Below are 17,630 nucleotides of genomic sequence, written 5' to 3'. Positions count from 1 at the left end.
TCTGGAGAAAATAAATAAGTGACGTTTCGGAACCCTTTCATTGGTTTAAGATGGGAGAGGAAATATTTTGTACGAACCTGAGGAGCAACATTTTCACTCGGTGTATGAAACAAGCTGTCAGAGAAGGTAGTTGAGGCAGATAGTATGACAACATTTAAAGGACAAGTGCGTGGATAGGAAAGGTTTAGAGGGATATGGACCAAACATGGGTAAATGAGCTTAGATCGACATCTTGGTCGACATGGACAAGTTGGGCCAAAGAGCCTGTTTCCGTGCTGTATGACCCTGTGACTCTATAGGGCATCATTAAACAGCCACTAAAATTTATTATAGGACACAACATTTTTTCTAAGTATGTACTAGAGAATTCTTGTTTTTGTAAAATCCAGCAAGTTTTTAAACTGAGGTCTACTCTTGTGTGCTTTTTCTGGTGTGATGTGACGTGTTGATTTAATGTAGTACAGGACTGCTCAGCAATGCAGCTGGTAGAGCTGCTGCCTCACAGCGCCAGAGACCCGGGTTCGATCCTGACCTCGGGTGCTGTCTATATGGGGAATTTGCACATTCTCTCTGTGACCAAATGGGTTTCCTCCAGGTGTTCCGGTTTCCTCCCACATCGCAAAGATGTGCGGGTTTGTAGGTTAATTGATCCTGTGAAAATTGCCCCTTGTGTAGGGAGTGGATGGAAAGCGGAACAACATAGAACTAGTGTGATGGTCGGTGTAAACTCAGCGGGCTGACGGACCTGTTTCTCTGCGGTATCTCTAAACTAAACTGGACTTTTTTTTCCAAGTATGCATGGGGAAATTCTGGTTTTGTGGGAATCCAGTAAGTTGTTGAACTGAGATTAGTGTTTTGGGTTCTGTGGTGTGACATGTGTTAATTGCATCTATGTCTAAAGCCGTAGGATTTTGCAGAATAGTTTTTATTCCTGTTTAAAGCTGTTGTTCTGTAATTGGATTATTCTCCCAGCAGATGAATCTATCTCACTTTCTTCTTCTCAACAGATTCATCCATCCATAATATCAATAAATCGTCTGTATATCAGATTCCTGATACATTTGCGTACGGCAATTACACATACAAGCTACTTAAGAAGAACGTAACTTGGTATGAAGCATTAAACGAATGCAAACTGAGAGAGGCTGAACTGGTCAGCATCACCGATCAATATCACCAAGCTTTCCTCACTGTCATCGTGAATACACTGGCACATTCTCATTGGATTGGACTCTCCAGCCAAGATGTACGTGCAAAACTGTGTCACTTTTTAATAAAACTTTGATATCATTCATCATGTGTAGAAATGTGGACAATCAAAACCTTTTCCCCAGGATGGAAAAATCAAATAGCTTAGTTTAATGTATTGTCACGTGTACCAAGGTACAGTCAGCGGAAGGTCTCTACGTGATTACAATCACGCCATCCACAGTGTACAGATACAGGATAAGCGGAATACCGTTTAATGCAAGATAAAGTCCAGTGGAGTCAGATTAAAGATAGTCCGAGCATCTCCAATGAGTTAGATGGGAGGTCAGAACTGCTCTCTAGTTGGTGATGGGATGGTTCAGTTACCTGGGAACTCATAACAACCGAGAAGAAAATCCCAGAATCTGGAGATGTGCATTTTCACACTTATGTAACTCTTGCCTGATGGGAGAGCGGGGAAGAGGGAGTGACTGGGGAGAGACTCGTCCTTGATTAAGCTGGTGGCTTTGCCAAGGCAGTGTTAGGGCATACTAGAGGGCATGACTTTAAGGCGAAAGGGGCAAAGTTTCAAGAAGGTGTGCGGGGTAAGTTTTTTTACAGAGAGGGTGGTGGGTGCCTGGAATACACTGCCAGTAGCACAGAGGTACAACCGCTGTCTCGGACCGCCAGAGACCGGGGTTCAATCCTGACCTCGGTTGCTGCCTGTGTGCAACATGTGCAAGGTCAGTTTGGAATAATTTCATTAATTACACTCCATCCATCAGAGCTTGTCATTGATGGTACATGCAAGTTATGTCTGTGGACAGAGAGAGAACCAGTGGTGCAGCGGGTGGAACTGCGGCCTCACAGTGCCTGAGACCTGGGTTTGATCCTGACCTCGGGTGCTGTCTGTGTGGAGTTAGCACAGGCATGATACGTTAGAGGCAATGAAGAAACATTGGGATTGGCACATGGATCTGGAGGGACCCAAAATGCTGGAGTAACTCAGCAGGTCAGGCAGCATCTGTGGAGAAAATGGATAGGTGACATTTCGGTTTGGGACCCATCTTCAGTCCCAACCTGAAACGTCCCCTACCCATTTTCTCCAGAGTTCCTGACTGACCTGCTGAGTTACTCCAATATTTTTTGTTTATCTTTGGCATAAACCAGCATCTGCACTTCCTTTTTATTGCATACTGGATATGGTGGGATACTGATTATGTGCAGGCAGATAAATGTTGGTCTTGGTGTCATGTTCGGCACATATATTAACTTTAATTGAACTCTACATCGACATTGCCTTGCACTAAATGTTATTCCCTTTATCCTGTATCTGTACATTGTGGACGCATTGATTGTAATCATGTGTAGTCTTTCCACTGACTGGATCGCATGGAACAAAATCTTTTCACTGAACCTTGGTACGTTTGACAATAATAAACTAAACTAAGCGATTGTGTGCTGAAGGGCCTGTTCTTGTGCGGTACTGTTCTAATGTTGTACTGTTCTATGTTCTATGTCAATGTTACTGTGAACATGTTATCATTATCCATTTGTCAATGTTTGCAGGATGGCCACAGCTTTACTTGGTCAGATGGTAGTGCTGTCGTTTTCACACAATGGAGTGCAGAACGTCCTCATTCCTCTCACGATTGTGGATACATGGACACAAAGGGCTACTGGAGGACCGCTGACTGTGAAACTCAACTCCAGGGAGCTGTCTGCCAGGTTTTAGAAAGTAAGAGCTCAGCTTCAAACCCTTTCGAAATGATGATAGACACAAAAAACTGGAGGAACTCAGCGAGTCAGAGAGCATCGCTGGAGACAAGGAATATGTGACTTTTCTGGTTGAGACCCTTCTATTCCTCACCTATTATAGGTCACCTAAATATGTCACCTAAATACGTCACCTATTCCTTTTCTCCAGAGAAAAGCTGTTACTCCAGCTTTTTGCGACTATCTTCGGTTTAAACCAGTATCTGCAGATCTTGTACAGGTACATGTCTGGGAACGGTCGAGGGGGATATGGGCTAAATGTGGACACATGGGACTAGCTTGGTCGGCATGGAGGCGTTAGGCAAAAGTGCCTGGTCCCGTGCTATATGACTCAAGTGTAAGTCAGCCTGTTCCTACCTGTATTATTTGCATTTGGGCCCTAATGTTGAATCCTGTTCAAAGGAAGTGATTTTTTTTTTTTAATTTATGTAAACCTCTGAAGAGATAGCGAGGTACGTCAATTTGCATCTGAAACCCGCGATCACTAGGTTCAAGATCAAAGTCTATCTTCAGCCGCTTGCACACCACATGACATTAACCACTTCCTCAGCAAATACGATCTTCTGCAGATACTTCTTCTTGCATATGGAGCACACAGCCTAAAGTTGTAGGTCAACTTGTTCTATTTGATCTTGTTTGTGCTCGTCGGGTTAATTGCATTAATTGAAACAGGGTGGACCATGTGAAGGTTGCAATCTCCCACCCCTCTTTAGGTATTATAACAACATTTAAAAAACACTTGACAGATACGTGTATTGGAAAGGTTTAAAGTGATATGGGTCAAAAACAAGCAAATTAGATTAGCTTAAATGGGACATCTTGGTCCTTGTGAACGAGTTGGGCAGAAGGGTCCGTTCCCATGCTGCACGACTCTCTAAATCTTAAAAAAGCAGTAATAGAAATTGCCCATGTACAAGTGTGTAGTAACATGTCTTCCCTATAGACCCTGCTATAAATACAAAGTGCTGGAGGAACTCAACGGGTCAGGCAGCATCTTTGGAGAATATTGAAAGGTGACATTCTGGTTCGGGACCCGTCTGATGAAAGGTCCCAACCCAAAAAATTACCTACCCATATTTTCCAAAGATGTTGCCTGACCCGATGACTGACTCTAGAATTTTGTGTGTTTTTTTGTAACCCAGCATCTGCAGTTCATCGTTTCTATGCTGTGAATCACATTCTTGATATCCATGGTGTGGTTACCACCACTCAGACAGCAGCACAGCGCCAGAGACTTGGGTTCAATCCTGACTAAGGGCAATGACTGTACGGAGTTTGTACGCTCTCCCTGTGTCCCTGTGGCTTTTCTCCATGTCTCGCATTCCAAAGACTTGTAGGTTTATAGGTTTCTTGGCTTCTTTAAATTGTCCCTCTTGTGTACGATAGAACTATGTGTGTACGGGTGATTGCTAGTTGGTCAGTGTGGAATCCTTAGGCTGAAATGCCTATTTCCATACTGTATCTCCAAACTAAATTAAACTAAACACTCAGATTCTAAAATAATTGCTTTATTTCTGAACATTGAAAATACTCACAAGACCTTTACGGCCAGGAATTTAATGAAAGTACCTACATTTCAAAATATGATGTTACATATAATATGGACACATTAGGGTATGGGGGAACCATAGCTTAATATTCTTAATATAATAATATCTTAAATTAAGATTTAGAATATTCTAAATCTTTCTCATTCATCTATTTACAGCTGCAACATTAAATCCACCTGCACACAAAGCAGAGTGCCCTAACCTTGACGAAGGTTTGCCCTGGATTCCGTTTCGAGGCAATTGTTACCTTTTCGATTTGGTTTTATACAATTCTTCAAGCTTGACAATGGAAGAAGCGAAAGACATTTGCGGAAACCTGGGTAAGACGCAGTGCCTTGAAAAATTAGCTTTACCCTAAATAACCTTAGTTTAGTTTACAGCATGGAAACAGGCCCTTCGGCCCACCAAGTCCACACCGACCAGCGATCATCCTGTACACTAACACTACCCTACACACTAGGGACAATTTACAATTTTTACCAAAGTCAATTAACCTACAAACCTGTACATTTTTGGAGTGTGGGAGGAAACCGGAGCATCCGGAGAAACCCCACACGGTAACAGGGAAAAGGTACAGCACCCGTAGACAGGATCAAACTCGGGTCTCTGGTGCTGTAAGGCAACAACTCTATCAATGCACCACCGGGCCACTACAACACCATGCAGTGCAACACCATGCACTATTCAGCTTTGAATTCCTGTGGAGATGTAGCTAATGAATAATATATACAGCACTTAAAAGTCGTGACAAAGGGCCTGTTTCTGTGCTGTATGTCCCATGATTCTATGGTAAGATTACTTTCATACTCATGATAACTTACTACAAATTTCTTATCCTTACAGCTGCAAAATCTTTCATTTTACACATTAATGATGAAGAGGAGAACAATTTCATTCTTCAACAAGTAAAGTTGTACAGCCACATTGCAGATGTAATCTGGCTGGGTATTATGTTTGACAACAATGGTGAGTTATGACCAAGTAAAAAATTAAAATACTCCAAAAGAACATGCAAATGTTTTGTGTATTAACCAGCATCTAGTTCTTTGTTTCTACTTTAAAAATACTACCTTGCATTTAAAAATTCGAATTAAAAATACTTTCTTGCAAATATCTTTTGAGTCATAAGACTCATAGAGAGATACAGTGTGGAAACAGGCCCTTCGGCCCAACTCGCCCACACCAGCCAACAATGTCCCAGCTACACTAGTCCCACTTGCCTGTGCTTGGTCCATATCCCTCCAAACCTGTCCTATCCGTGTACCTGTCTAACTGCTTCTAAAACGCTGGGATAGTCCCAGCCTCAACTACCTCCCCTGGCAGCTTGTTGCATACACCCACCACCCTTTGTGTGAAAAAGTTACCCCTCGGATTCCTATTCAATCTTTTCCCCTTCACCTTGAACCTATGTCCACTGGTCCTCGATCCCCCTACTCTAGGCAAAAGACATTGTGCATCGACCCGATCTATTCTTCGCATGATTTTGTACACCTCTATAAGATCTCTCCTCATCCTCCTGTGCTCCATGGAATAGAGATCCAGCCTACTCAACCTCTCCCTATAGCTCACACCCTCTAGTCCTGGCAACATCCTCGTAAATCTTTTATGAACCCTTTCAAGCTTGACAATATCTTTCCTATAACATGGTGTCCAGAACTGAACACAATATTCTAAATGCGGTCTCATCAATGTCTTATACAACTGCAATATGACCTCCCAAATTCTATACTCAATACTCTGATTCATAGACTGATGAAGGCCAAAATGCCAAAAGCCTTTTTGACCACCTTATCTACCTGCAACTCGACCTTCAAGGAACCATGCACATGATCCCTCTGCTCTACAACACTACCCAGTGGCCTACCATTCACTGTGTATGTCCTGCCCTTGTTCGACGTCCCAAAATGCAACACCTCACACTTCTCTGTATTAAATTCCATCGACCATTCCTCCGCCCACTTGGAACGGTCGATACAGATCCTGCTGCAATCGTTCACAACCATCTTCACTATCTGCAAAACCACTAACTTTTGTATCATCAGCTTTGAAGCACTTATTCATTAACAATTTAAAATCTCGAGTTGGTGATCAGTATTAATGATTGTGACATTAAACATATGAACTTTTTTTTACCAATTTCCACTGATGTAAACTAGCAATTCTATCTCCTTTGTTAATTCTATCTCCTTTGTTAATTCGGAGTGACGGCGCGGCTCTGGCTGCAGCGGCTTACCGGAGGTCCCGTTGTCTTTGTGTTTTTTATGTTGTTTATTTTGTTTGGTTAGTTTAGTTTTTTGGTTTTAGCTTGTGTTTTTGGGGGGGGGGGGGGGGGGTTGAAACGAGGTTTGCAGTCTCTCCCTGCGGGGGAATACGACCTTTTTTTGTCGTATTCCCCTTCTCTGCCTCCGTCTGCGCTGAGGCCTAATGGAGCTGACGACCTCGAGGCTCCGGAGGCAGAGCACCGTCAGGACTCGCTCTGAGCTCGCTCCCGTGAGGGTGGTCCGGCTCAGGGCTGGAAGAGGTTGGGACGCTCCCGTGAGGGCAGCCAGCCCGAGGGTGGAACGAGGCTCCCGTCGGAGCGGCCGAGCTCGGGAAGGTGCGGCGCTGGCAGCCCGAGGGAGGTTCGGCGCCCAAGTCGGGGTGGCCCGGTCCGGGGGAGAAGCGACGCCCAAGTCGGGACGGCCCGGTCCGGGGGAGAAGCGACGCCCAAGTCGGGGCGGCCCGGTCCGGGGGAGAAGCGACGCCCAAGTCGGGACGGCCCGGTCCGGGGGAGAAGCGACGCCCAAGTCGGGGCGGCCCGGTCCGGGGGAGGTTCGGCGCCCAAGTCGGGGCGGCCCAGCCCGAGGCTGAAGACGGCACAGTACTCACGTGAGGGTGGCTGGGATGGTGTTCTGGCGGCGGTGGCCTGAGTCCGGGGTTCGGCCGCGGGCCAGCAGGTGCTTCTGCAGGACTGGTGGGCAGCAGCTTCAACCACCCCGGGCCGCGGTGTTTGAGCCGCGGGACTGTTCTTAACATCGCCCGGGGGGGGGGGTATCGCCCCAGCGCAGAGGGAGAAGAGGAGAGAAGAGACTGCGACCTAAGACTTTTGCCTCCATCACAGTGAGGAGATGCTGGGTGGACTCACTGTGGTGGATGTTAATGTGTGTTTATTGTTGTTTTATTGTATGGTATTATATGTATGACTGCTGCAATTTCGTTCAGACTTCGGTCTGAATGACAATAAAAGGCTATCTATCTATCTATCTATAAATTTAGACTTTAGACTTTAGAGATACAATGCAGAAACAGGCCCTTCAGTCCACCGAGTCTGTGCTGCCCAGCGATCACCCCATACACTAGCGCTGTACTACACACTAGGGATAATTTTACAACTTACAAAGGTAAATAATGCAATCATAAGGTCCTGGGGGATTCTAAATCATAGAGCCAGACTTTTGTAAGGAATTTGGATTCTGTTCCTTTCTGATGTAACTTAGTGATGCCACCCCCACCCCCACCTTAATCCATCCCCATCCCGAACACCCACCCAAGCAATGCACAAGTGCTGGAGGAACTCAGCAGGTCAGGTAGCATCTGTGGAGAGAATGGACAGATGGTGTTTCAAGTCGGGACCCTTCTTCAAACTAATTATAATGGGGGGTCAGGAAGCTGGAAAAGAGAGATGAGTGGGGACAAAGCCTGGCAAGTGATAGTGTCTGAAGAAGGTTCCTGACCTGAAAGGTCACCTATCCATGTTCTTCAGAGATGCTGCCTGACCGGCTGAGTTACTCCAGCACTTTGCCAAATCTTTATGCCTAATTCAATGTCCGTAGATGTGGATCTACAATATGGTTGCAGTTTTCCTTGGGATAATTGCTTATTTAGTATGTCACTGAAAAGAACATGTTTCTTTATGGGTAACTTCTTTATGTTACTTTGCAGATAACACACTGAAATGGTTGGATGGCACCCCGATAACATATTCAAACTGGGGTGCAGAAGAACCTAATGCACATCATCTCTCCATTGATTTCTGTGCTGGCATGAGATCAACAGATGGTACATGGTTTCTGACCAACTGTGCAGAGAGCCTTGCAGCAGTTTGTCAAACAGGTATGTCCTAAGCTCTTTGAAACATCGCGTGTCATTATTGAAATGTTATTATTGAGCCACTTTAGTTTAATTTCGTTCCAGATACAGCATGGAAACAGGCCATTCAGTCCACCGAGTCCATCCAGGTATCAGGGGTTATGGGGAAAAGGCAGGAGAATGGGGTTGAGAGGGAAAGATAAATCAGCCATGGTTAAATGGAGGAGTAGACTTGAAGGGCCGAATGGCCTAATTCTGCTCCTCTAATTTATGAACATGAAAATCCCGTAAACGAGTTCCATCCTACATACCTGGGATGATTTACACAAGCCAATTAATCTACAAACCTGTACATCTTTAGAGTGTGGGAGGAAACTGGAGCACTCATAGGAAACCCACGTGGTCACAGGGAGAACATGCAAACAGACAGAACCCGTGATCAGGTTCAAACCCGGGTCTCTGGCAGCAATTATACCGCTGCTCCACAATGCACTCACCAGTTTAGTGGACATTGTTTTTGTTTTATTAATGATGTAATGTTACTGAATGTATCTGGCCTAATTCTGCTTGTATGACTTGCGGACTTGTGTGCTTTGGAAGCAAGACATCAATCCTGTGTCTCTGGCGCCACGAGGCAGCAGCTCTACCATTGTGTGGTTCCACAAACACTGCAGTCATAACCACTGAAGTCCTTACACAAGATATTCTCAGGAGGCCTTTATGCCAAATATTTATGAGCCCAAGAAATTTAGATTTTATTTTTAAATTAAAGAAACTAAACCATTCGAAAATATTTCAAAGCAATTAAAAATACTCTCAACTAATTAAAAAAAATGAATATGCTTTAAAATGAACAAACAAAAATAATTTTTCCAATGAAGATTGCTAACCTCTCAAACCTTCTTTTGGGCAGCAAAGTAGTGCAACTGGTAAAACTGGAGATCTGGTTTCGATCCTGACCTCGGGTGCTGTCTGTGTGTAGTTCGCAAGTTCTCCCTGTGACCATGTGGGTTTCCTCCAAAGACGTGCGGGTTTGTGGTTTAATTGGTCCTCTGTAAATTGTCCCCAATGTGTAGAGAGACGATGCGAATGTGGGATAATCACTTTCAGGTGGTCAATATGATCAGGTGGTCAATATCATCAATATGATCAGGTGGTCAATATCAGGTGGTCAATATGATCAGGTGGTCAATGTTGACGTGGACCTTTTGTGGACCCAAAGAGCCTGTTTCTGTGCTGTGTCTTTAAACTTAAACTAAAGAGTGTGGGGTGTGCAGGAGGTGTGGCCTGGCATCAATACACTGTGGACCCTCACATGGAATTAGTCTACATTTTGCTTGTTTATACTCCAATACACTTTTGTGCATTAGTACCGATGAGAGAGTACATTTCACATGATAATAAAATCATGAGCGGAATAGATAGGGTGAATGCACAGTCTTTTGACCAGAGTAGGGGAATCAAGAACCAGAGGGCATAGGTTTAAGGTGAGAGGAGAAAGATTGAATAGGAACCAGAGGGGCGACATGTTGACACAAAGGGTGGGCGGGTATATGGAACGAGCTGCCAGAGGAGGTAGTTGAGGCGGGTATAATGTCAATATTTAAGACATTTGGACAGGTACATGAATAGGAAAGGATTAGAGGGATATGGGCCTAATTTAGGCAGGTGGAACCAGCACAGATGGGGTATCTTGGTCGTCATGGACGAGTTGGGCCAAAGAGTCTGTTCCCGGCCTGTATGATTCTATCACTCCAAGTATATCAGCCTGTCCTTACTGGTATTATTTGCTTTTGAGCCCCAACGTTCAATCTTGCTCAAAAATAAGAAGTGATTTTTTTTAAATTCATGCAGATCTCGAAAGAGATAGCGAGGTACATCAATTAGCATCTGAAACCCGTGACCACAAGGTTCAAGCTCAAAGTCAACCAGATGCTTGAACATGACACGACAGTAACCATTTCCTCAGCAAATACGATTATCTGTAGACTGTATGTAGAAACAAGGAACTGTAGATGTTGGTTTATACCAAAGATAGATACAAAGTGCTGTAATACCTCAACGGGTCAGGCAGCATCTCTGGATCATTTTAGGTCAGACCCTTCTTCAAACTCATGACTTCAGATTGCCTGAGCACGGCCGTGCCTGAGGTCAATTGTTGTCGTCCTTGATTGGACCAGGTTTTTTTCTTGCCTCCTGCTCTTCACCCTCCCCCCCCCCACTCTCGTCTTTCAGTCTGAAGAAGGTTCCGGAACCGCAACGTCACACATCCAGAGCTGCTGTGTGTATTTCCTCCAGCTGCTCTGGTTTCCTCCCACATCCTAAAGACATGCAGGTCTGTAGGTTGATTGGCCCACTGTAAATTGCCCCTAGTGTGTAAGGAGTGGATGAGAAAGTGGGATAACATAGAACCGGTGTGATTGATGGTCAGCGTGGACTCAGTGGGCCGAAGGGCCTGTTTCTATTCCGTAGCTCTAAACTAAGCTAAACTAAACCAATCAACTTCTGTACATTCTTAGGCCACAGAGCATAGAACGGTACAGCACAGGAAACAGCCCTTCAGCCCACAATGTCTGTGCCAAACGTGATGCTAAAATAAATGTATCTCCTCTCCCTGCGTGTGATCTGTATGATCCACATTCCTCCATTGCTTGCATATCCATGTGCCTATAAATACAGTTGTGGTAAAAATGTCAAATGATTTCTATACAGATATATTGTTTTTTTGTAATATATTTCATTTCATGATTTCAGATTTGAGTGGAAAAGCTCACATTCCAAAACAACATGGTAAGTTCCAAATATATATTTTTCAGTGCAGAATTATAAAAACATAATTTACATTATGATGGTTAATTAAACAGGTTCCTGATATTTACAAGATTGCAAGCTATAGAAATCTTACTCAAGCATCTGCAACCTCTTGGGGAAATGGGAAGATGCAACGAGACCTGGGTGTCATGGTACACCAGTCATTAAAAGTAGGCATGCAGGTCCAGCAGGCAGTGAAGAAGGCGAATGGTATGTTAGCATTCATAGCAAAAGGATTTAAGTATAGGAGCAGGGAGGTTCTACTGCAGTTGTACAGGGTCTTGGTGAGACCACACCTGGAGTATTGCGTACAGTTTTGGTCTCCTAATCTGAGAAAAGACATTCTTGCCATAGAGGGAGTACAGAGAAGGTTCACCAGACTGATTCCTGGGATATCAGGACTTTCATATGAAGAAAGACTGGATAGACTCGGTTTGTACTCGCTAGAATTTAGAAGGTTGAGGGGGGATCTTATAGAAACGTACAAAATTCTTAAGGCGTTGGACAGGCTAGATGCAGGAAGATTGTTCCCGATGTTGGGGAAGTCCAGAACAAGAGGTCACAGTTTAAGGATAAAGGGGAAATCTTTTAGGACCGAGATGAGGAAAACTTTTTTCACACAGAGAGTGGTGAATCTCTGGAATTCTCTGCCGCAGAATGTAGCTGAGGCCAGTTCATTGGCTATATTTAAGAGGGAGTTAGATATGGCCCTTGTGGCTAAAGGGATCAGGGGGTATAGAGTGAAGGCAGGAACAGGATACTGAGTTGGATGATCAGCCATGATCATATTGAATGGTGGTGCAGGCTCGAAGGGCTGAATGGCCTACTCCTGCACCTATTTTCTATGTTTCTATGTACCATAAAAAATTGCTCTTTGCTTTTCAAGGCATCCAGGCATAGGACATAGAACAGTTTTGCACAGGAACAGGCCCTTCGGCGCACTATGTCTGTGCCGAATATGATGCCAAATTAATTCAATCTATGAAAAACTGGAGTACCTCAGCAGGTCAGCCAGCATCTGTGGAGGAAACGTCACCCATCCGTGTTGTCCAGAGATGCTGCCTAACTTGCTGAGTTACTCCAACATTTTGTGTTGGTCTTGGTATAAACCAGCATCTGCAGTTTCAGTAACACAGAAACGGGCTCTTTGGCCAAACTCATCCATGCTGACCAAGATGTTCCTTCTACACGTCGCACCTGACTGTTTTTGGCCCATATCCCTCTAAATCTTTCCTATCCATGCATGCCCAAATGTCTTTTAAATGTTCTCCAGAGATGCTGCTTGACCCACTGAGTTACTCCAGCACTGTGTCATTTTTAGGGATTCTCCTACTCTGGGTAAAAGACTCTGTGCAATAACCTTATCAATTCCCTCATGATTTTATACGCCCATCAGCCTGCTGTACACCAAGGAATAAAGTCCTAGACTGCTCAATCTCTCCATATAACTCAGGCCCTTGAGTAGTGGCAACACCCTCCTCTTGCCCAACTTGTCCATACTGAGCAAGATACCCCTTCCAAGCTAGTCCTATATAAACCATATAAACATATAACAATTAGAGCACGGAAACAGGCCATCTCGACCCTTCTAGTCCGTGCCGAACACGTATTCTCCCCTAGTCCCATACACCTGCGTTCAGACCATAACCCTCCATACCTTTCCCGTCCATATAACTATCCAATTTATTTTTAAATGATAAAAACGAACCTGCCTCCACCACCTTCACTGGAAGCTCATTCCACACAGCTACCACTCTCTGAGTAAAGAAGTTCCCCCTCATGTTACCCCTAAACTTCAGTCCCTTAATTCTCAAGTCATGTCCCCTTGTTTGAATCTTCCCTACTCTCAGTGGGAAAAGCTTATCCACGTCAACTCTGTCTATCCCTCTCATCATTTTAAAGACCTCTATCGAGTCCCCCCTTAACCTTCTGCGCTCCAAAGAATAAAGCCCTAACTTGTTCAACCTTTCTCTGTAACTTAGTTGCTGAAACCCCGGCAACATTCTAGTAAATCTCCTCTGTACTCTCTCTATTTTTTTGACATCCTTCCTATAATTAGGCGACCAAAATTGTACACCATACTCCAAAATTGGCCTCACCAATGCCTTGTACAATTTTAACATTACATCCCAACTTCTATACTCAATGCTCTGATTTATAAAGGCCAGCACACCAAAAGCTTTCCTACTTGTCCACATAAACCTTTCCTATCCATGTATCTGTCCAAGTGTCTTTTAAATGTTGTTATAGTACTTGCGGAAGAATGTGCTGGCATTGGAGAGAGTTCAGAGGAGGTTTATGAGAATGATCCCAGGAATGATGGGATTAACATATGATGAGCGTTTAACAGCACTGGGCCTGTACTCGCTGGAGTTTAGAAGGATTAATAGGGAGACCTCTTTGAAACTTACCGAATAGTGAAAGGCCTTGATAGAGTGGTGGAGAAAGTGTTTCCACTAGTGGGAGAGTCTAGGACCAGAGTGCAGTCTCAGATTAAAAGGACATACCTTTAGATAGGAGATGAGGATGAATTTCTTTAGTCAGAGGGTAGTGAATCTGTGGAATTCATTGCCACAGACACCTGCATTGGGTATTTTTAAGGCAGTGATTGATAGATTCTGGATTAGTAAAGGTGTCAAAGGTTATAATAGAACGGGTTGAGATGGAAAGATAATTGAATGGTGGAGTCGACTCGATGGGCTGAATGGCCTAATTCTGCTCCTATGATTTACGACCATGAACCTGAACTAAATACACCCACACTGAGTGTTTCTTGAGAATGTCGACTTTAAAGCAAATGATTTTTCCTGAATAATGTGAATTTCTGGAATCTGTTTATGAATGTTTATTCCGTTTGGTGCAAACTTGGCATTTTGTAATATTTCAAAGAAATTAATTCTGTTGTCTTCCCTCAGAATACCAAATTGGAAATACTACAGTGCTCACCACAGTGCTGGCATTACTGGTAACCCTGGTCATTGTCGTGGGCGCAGTTGGTACTTGGTATCTATGGAGACGGAATCGGCCTTCATTGCGGTTTTCAGGAAATGCTTACTATAGACAATCTGCCCCAGAAGTTACTGATAACGATGGAAATATTCTAATTTCTGCATTTGAAAAGAATGGTGGAAATTAATCAAGTGAGGTGATGGCATCTATATTTACAAAAAAAGTCTTGTTGGACTATGACAGACATAAATGTTCAACAATTGGTCGTTTAATCATAAGTATGTTGAAATCATTGTTATACAATGTGAATTCAATTTTCTGCACATTGTGCATTCAGTACATGAATATATTCTTGCTAATATTTTCTAGTCTAAGTAGAGTGCCTATTTTTATACAGTACTTCTATTATTAGTTATACCAAGTTATCATTGAATTGGTCGAAACAGCATGGAAACAGGCCCTTCGACCAACAGTCTGCCCCGACCATCGATCTCCCTTTCACACTAGTTCTATGTTATCTCCTTTTCCCATCCACTCTGTACACACTAGAGGCAATTTACAGAGGCCAATAGAAACCCCAAATGTTGTAAGAAGGAACTGCAGATGCTGGTTTAAACCAAAGATAAGCACAAAAGGGACAGGCAGCATCTCTGGAGAGAAGGAATGGGTGACGTTTTGGGTCGAGACAAGAAGAGTCTCGACCTGAAACCACCCATTCCTTCTCTCTAGAGATGATGACTGTCCAGCTGAGTTACTCCAGCTTTTTGTGTCCATCTTTCTGATGGATGCTCTTCTAGTTACGACGTCCCCAATGAACTGAAGCATTATCTCTGCATGTTTATTCTTGTTCAGCAGTCATAGTAGAATTACCATTGTGTCTACTCTATTCAATCATGGCGGATCTATCTTTCCCTTTCAACCCCATTCTCCTGCCTTCTCCCCATAACACCTGACACCCTTACGAATCGGGGACCTGTCAATCTCCACCTTAAATATACCCAATGACGGTCTCCACAGCCGTCTGTGGTTATGTATTCCGCAGATTCATCACTGTGTGACTAAAGGAATTCCTCCTCATCTACTTTCTAAAGGTGCGTCCATTTATTCTGAGACTGTGCCCTCTGGTCCTAGACTCTCCCACAAGTGGAAATATTCACTCCACAGATTCACCACCCTCTGCCTGAAGAAATTTACTTTCCTGTCCTTTGACACGGCAAATATTCCATTAACCTTCTTACATTACCTTTTTTTTTTAAAGATATTGAAATGATATTTTGTGTAATAAGATCATTTCAAAATGTTCCATTTACTTTGCTTAGTTGGCTAATTCAACACGAAGTTACTGTACGCTTACTCTGATTTACAATAAAATTATAGCAGTGAAGCAATGTAACCTGAATATTATGCGATGTTCCTGTGACCATTTGTTGCGGACTAGGCCTTAAAACTTCATTTATACTCTTGCAGTTGAACAAATGTAAAAAATGTACTCTTGATCATGTTAGTAGGAAAGGGTCTGCATTTACTAGCACAGTAAACCCTTGTTAAAACAGTTCAAAGGCAAGAGAAATGGCGTCCGTTATTGCTGATGGTCTACTATAACCGAGTACTCCCAGTGACCGGTCTTATACAGCATGGAAACAGGCCCTTGTGTCCACCAAGTCCAAACGGACCCATTCACATTAATTCAATGTTACCCACTTACGCATCCACTCCCTACACACTGGGGGCAATTTGCAGTGGGCCAATTAACCTACAAACCAGCACATCTTTGGGATGTGGGAGGAAACAGGAGCACCCGGCGAAAAACCACACTCCCTCAGGAAGAACGTGCAGGGAGAAAGGTATTATCATTGTACAAGTAGTATTAGTGTTAGAAACAAACAGCTGCCAGTTGCTGGTTAATAAACAAAAGGACAGAAAGTGCTGGAGTAACTCATTGGTCAGGCAGCGTTTCAGGAGAACATGGATAGGTAAAGTTTCGAGTCGAGAACCTTCTTCAGACTCTTGGGCCTGAGATCCAGGTGAGTTGACGGCCTCGGCCTGCTGGCGGTTGGGGAGAGGCGAGGTTCGTCGGAGTTGACGGTCGCAACCCGCGGGCGGCTGGAGTGCTGGCAAGGGTCAGCAGCGGCAGCAGATGCAGCCTGGAAGCGGCCGGGACAACTGTGTGGGCCGGCGGTGGCAACAGTGGGTCCGGTCTGGAAACGCTGGGGAGGCAGTGTGGTCAGTCCGCTATAACCAAAATCTGATATAAAGAGGTCTGCTAAAACAAGGGTTTACTGTACTGTAGAGGGGTCAGGTATTTCTAGAATTGGACATAGCAGTTACTTTCTGGAATGTATTCATTTTTCTACTATTTGTTTTTATTAGTACATCTGTTAACTGAATATTCCAGTGTTCTTAAAACTTGCTTTCTTGAACGTGAAATGTCGCTGCATTCTCTTTTACCCGCTCACCAGCCACAGAGTCAAGAGCGTTTGATTGTCATTCGTACCGACAATGGAACAATCAAATTCTTACTTCAGCAGTGCAACAGGCCTGTAAAAGCAATACACACAGACAATATATAATAGGCAAAAAAAAACAATAACTTAATATCTACCATATGACTGCAAAGAAAACTGGTCAGTGCAACCAAAGACAGTGAATAGAAGTTCATAGTTGAGGGTAGTGTTGTACAGTGTTCAAGAGCCTGATAGTTGTTGGGAAGAAACGGTTCTTGAACATGGCGACTAAATTATGTAATTTAAGTAATGATGTCGTTTTCTTATCCCATTGGACTCTTTTCGGGGGACCATGACCTCCGTTGATCTGACATAACATGCAATCTAGAAAGGCTCCGGAGCCAAGGGTGACAGAAAAACGCTGGTGTACCTGTACTACAATCTACCCTCATGTAGTCAAAGATAACCAAATGAAGAATTTTATTATTCATCAATAATATCAACCAGGAATGGTCAAATCTTTAACAAACGAACAAGATTATCCAAATGTTAAAAGAAAGGCAACCTACCCTGTTTAAGGAAAGAGAAGGTCTTGATTTTATGTTGCCTGTGATTTTTAAGGCTGGTCTGTGCATTGTGGAAAGTATCTCAGTTTAATTCCCTGCCTGACCTGCTGAATTACTCCAGCACTTTGTGTCATTCTAGACTCAGTTCCCTAACTGATGAAGGCCAAAGTACGAAAAGCCTTCACCACTCTATCTTCCTACTCACTGTCAACTTTGGATGCAAGTAAACAGTGAGCATTGATAGAATCGATTGTTTTACACTTTTAAAAATTGGGAAT

At 43.7% G+C, this 17,630-nt stretch overlaps 1 protein-coding gene across 1 annotated transcript in view; it reads left to right on the top strand.

Annotated features, from left to right (window-relative positions):
* The window catches only part of pla2r1 (phospholipase A2 receptor 1), a 70,690-nt gene extending 53,583 nt beyond the window's left edge, over window positions 1-17,107 (top strand). Inside the window, 7 exon segments of the mRNA XM_055638126.1 lie at window positions 1,008-1,246; window positions 2,758-2,926; window positions 4,673-4,834; window positions 5,358-5,480; window positions 8,436-8,606; window positions 11,337-11,372; window positions 14,309-17,107. Of these exon segments, the coding sequence (XP_055494101.1) occupies window positions 1,008-1,246; window positions 2,758-2,926; window positions 4,673-4,834; window positions 5,358-5,480; window positions 8,436-8,606; window positions 11,337-11,372; window positions 14,309-14,529 (1,121 nt within the window). The 3' untranslated portion in view covers window positions 14,530-17,107.
* Window positions 17,108-17,630: the final 523 nt, after the last annotated feature.

Source organism: Leucoraja erinacea, chromosome 7 (assembly GCF_028641065.1).
Source record: "Leucoraja erinacea ecotype New England chromosome 7, Leri_hhj_1, whole genome shotgun sequence".
Taxonomy (NCBI): Eukaryota; Metazoa; Chordata; class Chondrichthyes; order Rajiformes; family Rajidae; genus Leucoraja; species Leucoraja erinaceus.
This window is presented reverse-complemented; position numbering and strand designations above follow the sequence as displayed.